Here is a 13,494-nt window from a genome sequence, read left to right as displayed (position 1 = left end):
TGTACTTCTACAGCCTTGGTCTTGGTTCCCGATTTCAAGTCTTCCAAGTTATAGTTGCTTCTGCTGCTTCTGTGTTGAAAGAAGCAGTGCCTAGACACCTTAAGTCTTACTTTATCTATCATCTTCTGTACAAGGAGTGGAATTCATGTTTTAAATGCTATATTGGCTTAAGATGCTTTACTTTCTTTGTAGTTTTCAAACACTTGACTTAGCTTATAGTACTGCTTAACATAACTAAAGCTTGATTGAATCATGATTTTTATTCCTATGTATTAGTATTAGCATTTGTTTGTTATATATTTGTTGAAGTTTCTTGTTACACTTATCTCATTTTTTTTTGTTCTTGTATAACAGCAGAAACAGTGCAGATATTGCCAATTAGTTAATAAGCTTACATTCTGGCTGGTGCAAAGCATCTTAGTGTCTTGAAGTGTTTTCTTGGCTTAAAAAAATGTATCCATGTGAGCTTTTTCCTTTTTCTTTACTTTCTGACTGAGTATATGGAATAATACAGGATTTCTGGAAACATTGTGGAGAACTTCTAAAGTTTCAGTTGTTAAAAATTTAAAAAAACCCACCCAACCAAACAAACAATAACCCCCCGAACCTCCCAAAAACCCCCAAACAAAACAACCCCCCCCCGTCAGCTGAGTCTCTTGTTGAATCTCAAAGAAACTTTCAAAGAATTGCCCCTTTTCAAAATGCTTGTCATCTTCCAGCGTGTTCCACAAGACAGTGCATCTTTAAAAACAAATTTTAAAAGCTGTTTGAGATTCAGTCATTGGATATCACTTCATTGGCTTATGGTTTTTCATGCTTGAACACTTTCTAGGTACAGCTGGCCTCAAGGCTGCTGTTCTTAGCTGTCACTGTCTTCCTTTTCCCTGACGGAAGTTAACTGAAAGAGCTGGTGTAACTGTTAAGTGAAATCATGGAGACTTTTAATTTGGCTAGAATCAGGTTAAAAACAAACAAACAAAAAACCCCAAACCAAAAAATCCTAGATCCTACTAAGGGTTCAACACGAGTTTTTTGACAGAGCTAGGTATGCCCAGCTATACTGGCAGTCCAGAAGAGCAGAAACTTCTAGCAGTGGGATATAACAAGCTAATTCCTTTTTACTTAGGTAATGGTTGAAGTGATAACTGTTTTACAAGGGGGTAGTTTAGCATTGAGTTTTTTCTTGTTGAATGATATGTTTTGTTTTTTACTACTTCTTTTAAATGATCCCCCCCTCCTCCCCAGTAAAGCTTACTGTTGATCCTAAACAACTTTCAGGAGTGATCTGCAAATTTGTATTACACAGGAAGTTTAAAAAGTTTGTTATTCTTTGTCCCTTATGGCCTGAGTAATAGGGTATTTCTCTGAACTTTTTAAAAATTAATTTTTGGTCCTATAAGATTAGACGTATTAATTCTATAGAAAATTAATTCCTATTTAGCATTTTCTACACTTCTGAGAGGGACAAGTTATTATGTAACCTTGGCTGGCCGCTAGGCATCCACCCAGCTGCGCTCTCACTCCCCCTGCTCAACAGAACGGAGGAGAAAATCAGATGAAAAAAAGCTCATGGGTCAGGATGATACAGGGAGATCACTGTGATGGTGAGATGGTGAGAAACAAAGACAAAACTAAAGATACCTTCTTCCCAATCCCCCTTCTTCCCAGGCTCAACTTCACTCCTCCATTCCCAACTCTTCTGCCTTCCCCCTTCCCTGTCGAGCAGTGCAGGGGAGGTAAGGAAGAGGGGTTGTAGGCAGTTCATAACCCTTCATCTCTCCCACTCCTTCCTCACTCTTTTTTCCCCTGCTGCAACGTGGATCCTAACCAAGGGCCGCAGTCTTTCACAAATGTCTCCAATGTGACTCCTTCCCATGAGCTGCAGTTCTTCAAGAACTGCTCCAGCCTGGGCCCTTCTCATGAGGTGCAGTCCTTCAGGCACAGACTGCTTCAGTGTGGGTCCCCTGTGGGGTCACAGGTTGTGCCAACAAACCTGCTCCAGCATGGGCTCCTCTCCACAGCCTGCAGTGTGGATATCTGCTCTGATGTGGTCCTCCATGGGCTGCAGGAGGACAACCTGCATCACTGTGGTTTTCTCTATGGGCTGCAGGGGAGTCTACAACAGTGCCTGGAGTACCTGCTTTCTGTCCTTCTTCACTGACCTTGGTGTCTGCAGGGTTGTTTTGCTCACATTTTTCTCACTTCTCTATCATAGCTGCTGTGCAGCATTTTTTACTATCTCTTAAATATGTTATCACAGAGGTGTCACCAGTGTCACTGATGGGCTCAACTTTGGCCAGGGGTGAGTCTGGTTGGAGCTGGCTGGAACTGGCTCTGTCTGCCACAGGGGCAGCCCATGTTTTCTTCCCACAGAGACCATCCCTGCAGCCTCTCCTGCTACCAAAACCTTGCCATGTAAACACAATACAGATGTTGAATTTCAAACCCAGACCTTGGATGCCCCTCAAGCTTAAAAGCTTGGTTGCATGTCAGTTGGACATAATCAGCTGGACAGTTCAACTTGACCATAATATATGAGTTTCAGTCTTTGAATTATTTCAAAATGTGCTCCAAATGGGACTATATCACCATGTTCTAATCAAGTTTCCACTGCAGTTGATCTGATCTGACAGCTATCCACAACTGGAAAGGAGTTTTGTTCCGCAGTTCCCTTAGTTCCTGTTCCTTCCCTTGAGTTAGCTTTGATGCTTGTCATGTGCTTTTCAGAAACAATTAGGCTTGTTTCTCTGAGTTGGTGAGTTTAGTTGGTCCAGCAAAGCATCTGATGCTTTTACACATTCTCGGATTCAGGGGAGCAAGACTCCCTTCTGGTGTGATGAACTGTTAAAAGTAATTTAGCTATGATATATAACATCATCCCATCTGAAAGTTAGAATGGAATACCTATGTCAAACAGCAAGCAGAGTGAACTTGGTTATGTCTTCTGTGTGTTTTTTGAGGAGTCCTAGACTTACTGTCATGACAGTGCATTAAGAAATATTAATACAGGTGGTATCATATTTTCCTTGGAGTATTAGGAAAAGTTACTTCAATGAGTTTTGTTCTGTCCCAGCTTTCTCATTATCTGTTTTTACTACTAATTGCAAGTACATAGCACTCAGTTCAACTGTTGTGTATATGTAGGCACAGAGAAGATGACAGAAACTGAGTTGGCTTTTGTGTGGCTATTGAAGTGCATTGCATATCATGCCTGTTGAATGACATCTAATTATGTTCATTCTTCTCATATTTTCCCATTTCCTAAAATAAAGATGCATTATGCTGAATGTGTTCTTGACAAAAATGACTGAAATGTCAAAGTTAACTTTTTGTTTTGTAAAAGATTAGTAAAGATGAGCAAAATCTGTTGTTACTGTGAGATGGGGACCAAAGAGTACAAAACATGTCGGGATATTTTCTGGGGGACGGTGCGTGACTGTATTTCATGTTCCAGTTCTCCTTCAGTGTAGAATGACCTTGGCTTAGGCCAGGAGGACTCAGTTACGGCAGGTTATACCATCCTGTTATGAAACATGCTTCTAGCCCATCTCTTGTGCATTCTGGTTGTGTGTTTGTTTTTTTTTTTTTTTTTTTAATTTCTGATGTTATAGTTCTTATAAGTTTGAAATGTACATAGATCCTGTGTGTACAGGATGTCAGTAGGAAGAAAGTGCCTGACTTAAAATTCACAGTTCAGGAAAGTCATGGCTATGAGGAAGTGTTTCAAAGTTTTAAATAAATAAATAAAAATATCAAGGCAATGGCAAGGAAGTTTTATTTTGTTTGTTACATTCTTGACTTGTAACTGTCCTGGTACAGCCTTTTCCTAAAATTCTAATAATTTCTAATTATCCTAACACATGCTGTCTAGCTTTTTTCACTGTCTTTTGTATTAATTTGCTTTTAAGTAAAGCTTTTAATTCAGCTTTCTTCTCTGCATTAGTGGAACTTTGCATAACTTAGGATGGATTAGGTGGCAGTCTGTGCTTGCATCAGTTTGAAGGGACTGAATTGTTGAGGTTGGAAAAGACCTTTTAAGATTGAGTCCAACCATCAACCCAGCACTACCCTGCCCACTAAACCATGTCCTGAAGTGCCATGCCTACATGTTTTTTGAACGCCTCCAGGGATGGTGACTCCACCATTTCCCTGGGCAGCCTATTCCAGTGCCTGACAACCCTTTCAGTAAAGTAATTTTTTTCTAATATCCAATCTAAACCTCCCCTAGTGCAACTTGAGGCCATTTCCTCTCATCCTGTCACTAGTGACTTGATAGAAGAGACCAGCACCCACCTCACTACACCCTCCTTTCAGGTGGTTGTAGGGAGTGATAAGGTCTCCCCTCAGCCTCCTTTTCTCCATATTCAACAACCCCAGCTCCCTCAGCCGCTCCTCATCAGACTTGTGCTCCAGGCCCCTCACCAGCTTCGTTGCCCTTCTCTGGACATGCTCCAGCACCTCCATGTCTTTCCTGCAGTGAGGGGCCCAAAACTGAACACAGGACTCGAGGTGCGGCCTCACCAGTGCCGAGTACCGGGGGACGATCACTGCCCTGCTCCTGATGGCCACACTATTTCTGATGCAGGCCAGGATGCCGTTGGCCTTCTTGGCCACCTGGGCACACTGCTGTCTCATATCCAGCTGGCTGTCAACCAGCACTCCCAGGTCCTTTTCCGCCGGGCAGCTTTCCAGCCGCTCTTCCCCAAGCCTGTAGCGCTGCATGGGGTGGTTGTGACCCAAGTGCAGGACCCGGCACTTGGCCTTGTTGAACCTCATACAATTGGCCTCGGCCCATCCATCCAGCCTGTCCAGATCCCTCTGTAGAGCCTTCCTACCCTCCAGCAGATCAACCCTCCCTCCCAACGTGGTGACGCCTGCAAACTTACTGAGGGTACACTTGATCCCCTCATCCAGATCATTGATAAAGATATTAAAGAGAACGGGTCCCCAAACTGAGCCCTGGGGTTGGAATTTAGGAAGAGGATACCATTGCTTATCTGTGGTCTTTGGCTTAACAGCTTGGCTTTATGGCATAGAAGAAAGGCTTCCATTTGGTGTGCTCTGTTTCTGTCCCTACTTCATTCTCTATCTGCTGCTGTAGTATTGACAAATTAAATTTAGTCATGAGTAACACTTGAACAGCGCTGCTGTTTAGACTTTTGGGGAAATTGTGTTCTGTTTAATTGTTTGGAAAACACAAAGTCCATTTAAGGTGTCTGTTCTCGGAGAGTCTAAAAATCCAAGCTGGCTAGGATTTATTATTACCAAGTGGTGGAAGCAGTTCAGCAAACAAGACAAGAAGATTCTTGGTTGCATCTCTAAGTGTGAAGATCAAATACATTCAGGAATGAGGAGTTTTAGCTTTCTTCTGTTATGTACTTCTTGAAAGTTTTATTCTAGTATAGGACAATCTACCTGAATATCAAACCCATTGCTGTCTGCCGGAATATAGATTACTGAAAACAATCAAACTTTGTCCAGCTTTTTCTTTGTTTGTGTGGGTTTTGTCAGTATGTTTCTAGTTGGATTTTGTTTGTAAAAGTGAGACAGATAAGGTAAATATAAACTAGCTAAACAACACTGACCTCTTAATTTCTTTCCACAGTTTTAAAGTTGTGAAATCATGGCTCATTCAAAGACGAGAGCCAATGATGGAAAAATCACATATCCTCCAGGAGTCAAAGAAATCTCTGATAAAATATCTAAAGAAGAGATGGTGAGAAGGCTAAAGGTTAGTAAACAAGTAATTGTTTGGAGATTGCGGTTTCTTGCATACAGCGTTCAATGATCCTATTATTATATTTTCTATCTGAAACGATTTGGGGGGGGGGCTTTGCCTTTTCTATGCTCAGAAGGAGGAACTTGTTGGCTATTGTGTCTTCTGTTCTACCACTTTCTTGAAGTGACTGGTCCAAAAACATTTAAATGAGTTAAAAAGTCACAAATGGAAATAAACTATATTAATTTTAAATGCTACTTACTGTTGGAGCTGAAATACAATTTAAGTCAGTACTTTTAGAGAAGAAAATACTGGAAAACATGAAGAGAGTCATAATTTTGGAAATCATATGGGTGCCTCAGAATACATTCCTTTTATGCATTTGTGCTCTTTGGGTTGATTGTAAAACCCTTTATTCTCATTATTTTATCCTCTATTGTAATGAAGGTAGTCTTTGATTATACTACGTATTTCTGTCTCCTGAATTTCTTGACCACACTATCTGGCCTAACTCTACAGAAAGGTTGGAGACATTTGAGGGATAACTATGCTACTACAGTTCTTTGTCTACCCATGTACTCTCACAAAAAGGCAGGCTTGTTAGTATTTTGCAGAAGGAATGCCTGCAACTTGGGCTTGCCCTGTGAAACGGGAGGGAACAGATGTGGGAGAGGAACCTTGAGTATTCTAACAGCTGGAAGAGCTCAATTTGGAGTTTGTTTTCTGAAGAAGTAGTTTTAAGTCAGTTGGAACTACTGCTGAATGAACAAAAACCAATAAAGCCCCAAAACACAAGGATTCCTTCTCCCCTCCACCCAGTAACCTGTCTGTGCTTTGGGAATTGGGCTGATAGACTTTAGTCAGTACACTGCATTCCAGTATGTTGAATAGAAGACATTTATAACTTTAGGTATGAGTGACTCCTAAGAGAAGATATTATTTGTTAGCACTTGCATATTTTTTTCAGCTTGTGAAAATGCACACAGTCCTTACTGATACTTTTTTCTCCTATAGCTTCATTTTTGGCCTTGAGTGTCCAGTCCCTTCTATTCTGTCATCTTGATCTGTCTTGCAGGACAAGTGTACTTTGCAGGATGTCCTGTATTTCCTGTCAGCTCTTTATTCTGGCTATGCATTCATTGGTACACAGGCAGCGGGAAAACCACACAGTGTTTCTTTTAGGAAGGACTGGATGATCTAGGCTACAGCACAAGTGTATAGACCTACAGCACAAGTGTATAGACCTACAGCACAAGTGTATAGACCTACAGCACAAACACAGTTTCAGGTGCTAAAGAACAGTAGTTGATAAGTAAAAGTGAACTATTAGATTCTTCATTTCCCTGACTGCCGAATTCATGTAAGTATTAGGAAAGAAGCACTTTTTGGTGGAATTTATTTAATTTACACAAGCAGATAGTCTGCTGTTTGTTAATGACAATATATTTACACAAATACAAGTTATTGGGAAAACTGAGAATAAAATGAAAAATATGCAGAGTGAATTTATATATTAGCATACTATACCTCACAAATTTTATGTTTTCCTGATCCACACCATTTCTAAGTTATAGCAGATTTGGAAAGGAGATAGGAACTAAATGGTTAGAGTTATGAACTAGCACTAAAGACAGAAAGAAGCTGATAAACATTTGAAGAAGGTGATGAACATTTGGAAATGATGAATAGTGCGAGAACAGCATTTTCTCCACAGTTTCTCTTAATACACAAGGACAGAGGCAACATCTAATGAAATACATTAATTTTAGACCAGCAGTCTAATAATATATTTTTCCATAAGTTACATAACTCAGTTCCAAAGCTTATTACTGTAGAAGAATGTAGGAAAAATGGAATGGGTTGAAAAATACAGGCCATATTTGGAAGATGAAGCTCCAGGAGTATTAATCATGGTGGTCTGGGTGCGATTTCAGGGTCAGGAATCCTCTAACCTGTTGCTTTGCAGGAAGCTAGAAAGGTATGCTAGGAGAACTATCTTGTTTTTCTTTGTTTTTCCTTAAACACTATGACAGATTGCTCTGGAGACAAGATAACTGATTTTTGTTGTCCTGAGCAGTACGGAAGTTCATGTTGTCTACTCTGGAAACGAACCTTCGGTTTCTCTTCCATGACAAAAACCATACTTGGCGCAGTAACTCTTGTGACACCTGAGTATTTATTCACTAGCTTGTTAATTATATAAATCTAAATACTTTCTATAGAAGTGAAAACAGTTCTGTGTTTAAAATTACTTTAATAGTGTGTAAGGGCACCAGTGCACTTCAGATGGTTCATCTTATGTCTGACTGGGGAGGACTTTATTTTTCTCTCAACAGAAATTGTATGTGTGCATAAGCTACTATCTTTGCCTTTTAGTAAAGGATTCTAATACCCTTGAAAACTTTACAGCTGCTGGGATCCTAATTATGCAAAAGTCCTCTTTTTTTTTTTTTTTTTTTGAAAGGTAGGATTTGTTGCTACCTGACCAATTACAGTACACTTTTTGGAGGGGGAAATAAATAAATAAAGCAAACTATAGCAAAGTAAAATAATTTTGTAGTGCTTTAGAGTTTTGGTGGTTGTTTTTGAGGAACTTCACTGACATCATTATTCTTGAAAAATATCTCTTCTTGTACTGGTGAAATAAATGGGAGTTTTGCCTTCAATTCCCAGGATTGCGTAATTAAGTCTTTATTACCATTTTGTTAATTTTAACAAGAGCTGAACTCCTTACAATGATTCTTCCTCTGTGATTGAAGTAAGAAGTTGGAGAAAAGCATAATTGCTTTGTTTTGTCAATAGGTTTTTCTCCTCCAAACATTTTTTTCTCACCAACTAGCAGTTACTAATCATGGCTTTTCTCGCTTTTGTTCTATTTAGGGTGTTAAATACTTGGTGTCCCAGACTTCTTTTCTTTTTCTTCCTTAACTTTAGTATACTGGTTCCTAACAGTAATAATGGGCATTTTAGTCCTTTTGGATAACATGTATGCTGCTAGGCTGCACTGGATTTATATAAGCTTCTGCTGAAAATGTGTGCTCTGCTTCTGGGCAGCACAGGGCATAAACTTGTCCTCAGAGCAGTAGTAGAGAAAAACCTGAAATTGAAAGAGAATAGAGGGAAAATAATTTTTAACCCTAAATACTTTAGGGAGAAATAAATATTTTGAATAAAGTCTTGCCGTTTTCTAATTTTTCAGTGAATGGCTGTAACAGTGAATGCTGTTGTATTTTTTGAATTGGCCAACTTGATTATATGGTTTCTTAAAAAGATAAGTGCTACAGCTAGACTTTCCGTAACCCTGCTGACACTGTGTGTTGGGACAATTGATAGAGGACTTGACTAGGTCCTTCCTGTACCCTGAAAAATAAGACCCTGGTTACTCAAATAAGTACTACTGCATTGCTAATAAGGCTTCTGATAGAAGTTGCACAAAACCAGAAGAGGAACTTTCAGTAAGGACCCTGTTACACAGAATACTTCATTTTATGTACTGATGTCTGTCATTTTTTTTTTTTTTTTTTTTTTTTTTTTTTTAGATGGTTGTGAAAACTTTCATGGATATGGACCAGGACTCTGAAGAAGAAAAGGAGCTCTACCTAAATCTTGCTTTACACCTTGCTTCAGATTTTTTCCTCAAACATCCTGATAAGGATGTACGTTTGTTGGTAGCATGTTGTCTTGCTGATATTTTCAGAATTTATGCCCCTGAAGCTCCATACACTTCACCGGATAAACTAAAGGTAAATTGAATTAATCTTTTTTTCCACACCAGGTTTTTAAACTGAATGATAGATATAATTGATTATAATTCTTTTTTCCTCCCCCTCCCCCTTTATTTCTGGTTCAGCCTAAGCAATCCAAGGTTCTCACTTGATTCTGGGATAGGGTTGTTTGATCAGGTCAAATGTTCATCAGAAAGTGATATATAGTACATCTTTCAATAACTTGTAGAGTTTTGGATTTATATTGAAAATAAATATTTTATTGAACTGTCATTGGGGTTTGCAGATAGTGATCTGTTACTTTAGAAATCTTGATATGTCTATAGCTTTTATCATAATCTCTTGCAAGATAGCCAATTCATTCAATTGGGAAAATACCCCTGCTGTGTCAGGTAAACTACCAAGAGATGATTACCGTATTTCTATAGTTAAAAGCTCTATTGAAACAAAAGCATTTTTTTACAGAGGATAATTTCTGATGTGAATTGGAAAATTCTGCAATTACAAACATCACTGATCCCACTAGATGGAGATGGTTGATAGAGAAATGCCAGGTTTGAAAAGGCAGTACAGTTCTGCCCTATTTGTTTTGGAAAACATAAATTTTAGATTGTTTTGTGTTTTTCACTTTTTGTTTTTTTAAATAGAAATCTAACTTTCTTTCCAGCTCTCAAAATCAAACTACTTCCCATACACAGTCTGAATCTAGTGAACTGAGTCTTATCAAAAATCTTGCAGGGGAAAATAACACTGAAAAATGTGTACTTTTTTTGTCTTCCAGATATAAGGGGGGGTGTGGGGTGTGTGCTTTTTTGATTTTGTTGTTGTTGGTTTTGTGTTGTGTTTTTTTTCTTTTTCCAGAGTAGGATAAAAAAGGTGGTTGTGGTGGAAAGTATATCTATTATCACTTGAGAAGAAATCAGTCAATTTCTGATCTGCTGGTTGCACCAGAAGTGGCTTCATACGTAGGGCAAACAGTACAGTTTCAACTGTAGTACTTCCTTTGTTACCAGATGTGCTGGAGAGATACTGAGGGATTTCTGTTAGCTGTTGTTTTCTTAATTCTGAATTGTTGCACCTCTGATTACACACTATCTAGTTACCTTACTTACTGATTACGCTGTCTTCAACTGGAAAGAAATATTAGTCTTCTCTACTGTGCTATATTTAAGTCTAATTTTGAGGCATCCTGGTTTCTATTTCAGTTTTGAGTATATGTTTTCCTTTGCTTGTTAGGCCTAGAGGTTTTTTTCTCTCTTTCTGAGTTGGGCTAACAAATTATAATATTCCTTCTTACAGAATTTGATCTATCAAATGCTACTAAGTTTCAAATTTTATAGTATATAATATTCTAAGGTTTACATTACTATCTCATACTTGCAGTGTAAGCGTATTACTGCTACTTGGATAGAGCTCTGAACAGACTAGGAACTTGCACTGTCAGCATTCAGTTCTGTAATCCATGCAGACTTCAGAATTCAGTTTCTTGATGCAGATTTCTAAACATATTTTGAGAAGTAAAGAAAGGATAAACAACAGAGATCTTTGCGTAGGTCTATTGAGATAGGTTTGCAAACCCATTTCCACTGAACACAGCTTTTGCGGTTGCAGGACAAGCTCTGATACAAATGTTGAAGAGTTCCCTCCACTTTATGACAAAGAGGTAAGAGGAAGAATGCTTCCTCTTGGGTTATACCTTGGCACTATTTTTACCCAGTATTTAATATCATATTCATACTGCAGCTTTGAGTTTCTTCTAGTATGTTTAGCACCAAAGTTAAAGATGGCAAAGCGAAGTGCTGAAAAGGATAATTTTTTGAGGGGGAAAACCTAAATCTTAAGTTTTTGCCCTTGCTTCAGACTCTTGGATCTCTGTAACTTACACATCGTGCAAGTGGGATACTGAGAGAAGGGAACAGAATTTCAGGTTTCCCTCTTTTATGTGTATCCTCAGGATAAATCTTACCTTCCTCGCTAAGTGTTGAAAGAGCTTTGACAACAGGGGTGGAAAATGCCATGAGTAGTCTAAAAGCAGAACTGGAGCAGGATTGCTCTTCTGAGATCTGGAAACTTCTGACTTTAAGTCTTCCTCAGTCTGGGGGAATTCTAATTTTCTGGGGGTTCAAATCTAATTTTCTGGGGGGGGAAATGTTCTAATCACTGGTATGTGTCAAAGAAAACCACTTGGACAAATGGACTGTGCCTGACTCAGCTGAAATGGAGATGTTTGAGGGTGCATGTGGTAGCAGAACTTCAACTATCTGAACGAGTTCTGTAGTGAAAGCCATGGCTCTGATGCTTACTGAAGCCATTATGTGGTTAACTGGTATCAAGACAACAGTCCACAAAAAATATCAATGTAGTTCCTAAAGCTGAAGTATAAGCACTTTTGGTTTTAGAGTCTGCGTTCTAATGTAGACTTGCTTTATGGAGTCTGATGTGATGTGATACCATATTGTCCAATTTGTGAAAGTGTTGCAGTTTCTTAGCTGTAGCCAAAGTTTATTTTATCCTGTGTTTCGTGTTTGTAAATGCATGTTCAAAAAGTATATTCTCTATGCTCAAAAAAGGGAAGAACTTTGGGTTGTATTACACTAATTAAAAATTAGTAAGTACTTTTGAGTTTAGCCTGTTTTGCTTCCATTAAAACAGGAATAGGAAAAAAAAAAATTAGGAGTAAATTATGACTTTTCCAAATGATGCCATTATTATTTGTGAAGCATTCAGATGCTAGACATATTGTACGTGTATGCTATTCATTAACGTATGTATTCATATACAGTACAGTGATGAGTACTTTATAAAGGTTAGGATAATTAGTTTTGGTCTCATTGGGGTCTTTGAATCACGTTCAGTAAATAAGTGTTATGTACTGAGCTGCAGGATAAAAAGTAAAGATATTTTGTTAAATGAACTGATTGAGATTCATCTAACGATAATTACACCCAGGGCATGAGGTCTAAGATGAAGTAGTTTTTATATTTGGCATTGGTCATTCTTGCCTTGGTAATGCTTGCTTTCTTCTTTAATTGCATCTTATCCTTCACGGAGAATCAGTTTGTATGTCTTCTAAACCTCACAGCACCTTCTGGTGTACCAGTTTTTCAGATGATGGAAGTCATTTTGGGTGGGCTTATGGCCTGCTAGTGGTTCAGGCACTAGTTTTTAAGCGGGGGATTCTTCAGACTGGCTTTTGCCTGTGGACTGAATGTTCTTTAGTGGTTGGAGTCTATTAGGTGTGTCCTTTGAACTGTGTCTTTTGGTTTAATTTCAACTAGAGTCTAGTTCGTGTGTTCTGTAACTGATCTGAAGAGTGAAAAAACCAGTGATTTTTATGGTCATCCTTACTTAACACTCCAAAGGCACGTTCTTGATCCAAATGCAAACATTAATGTAGCTGTATCTCTGAACAATGTGCTTGCTGCGCTTTATTGCAAGAGATGATGATGTCACGTGTAATCTAATTCGATTTTACCTAGAACCCCATTAAGTGCTCAGCTTAATGATTAAGGCTGGATTTTGTGGCTGTAGCGTTAGAAAAAAAGAACCCCATTCTCATCTTTTGTCCATCTCATTATTCTGGGGGTTGAGGGGGGAATGGTCCTTTGAAAATGTTCTAGAAAACTTTTTAGACTATTTCTAGGATAGTTTTTCCAGCGTTAACTGTAAGGCTTTCTTGTATTTTTTTTATGGCAACTTTGTACCTTTTGGAATTTATTTGATTTTTATCTAGATTGTTAGTTGAATTATTGTAGATACAGTTGAGGTTGTGAATGCTGTTTTTGTTGATGTGTACTTTTGAATATTTTGATTTAATATAGTAGTTACGAATTTCCAGCTATTAATTATCTGAATGTAAAAAGCATTTTAAAAAGACACCTTCCTGTGTGCTTTCATTCCTTATAACCTGCTTGAATTTATTCTGTGTGAGACTTTCTGAAGAACTCTTCGGGTGCTGAAAGTTGATAAAGGAAGTAGGAAAAACTTGGTTTATTGGTCTTTGCAAGAGAAGTGTTCTGTATCAGTAGCATGATGACTGAGAAATGCACA

General features: G+C 38.5%; 1 protein-coding gene across 3 annotated transcripts in view; it reads left to right on the top strand.

The window, feature by feature from the left end:
• The window catches only part of PDS5B (PDS5 cohesin associated factor B), a 115,618-nt gene that overhangs the window by 17,531 nt on the left and 84,593 nt on the right, over positions 1-13,494 (top strand). For all 3 annotated transcript variants that reach the window (XM_049822911.1, XM_049822913.1, XM_049822910.1), the window contains exons 2-3: positions 5,606-5,731; positions 9,259-9,462. In XM_049822911.1, the coding sequence (XP_049678868.1) occupies positions 5,624-5,731; positions 9,259-9,462 (312 nt within the window). In that variant the 5' untranslated portion in view covers positions 5,606-5,623. The remainder of the gene's footprint in view (positions 1-5,605; positions 5,732-9,258; positions 9,463-13,494) is intronic.

Source organism: Accipiter gentilis, chromosome 19 (assembly GCF_929443795.1).
Source record: "Accipiter gentilis chromosome 19, bAccGen1.1, whole genome shotgun sequence".
Classification (NCBI taxonomy): domain Eukaryota; kingdom Metazoa; phylum Chordata; class Aves; order Accipitriformes; family Accipitridae; genus Astur; species Astur gentilis.
This window is presented reverse-complemented; position numbering and strand designations above follow the sequence as displayed.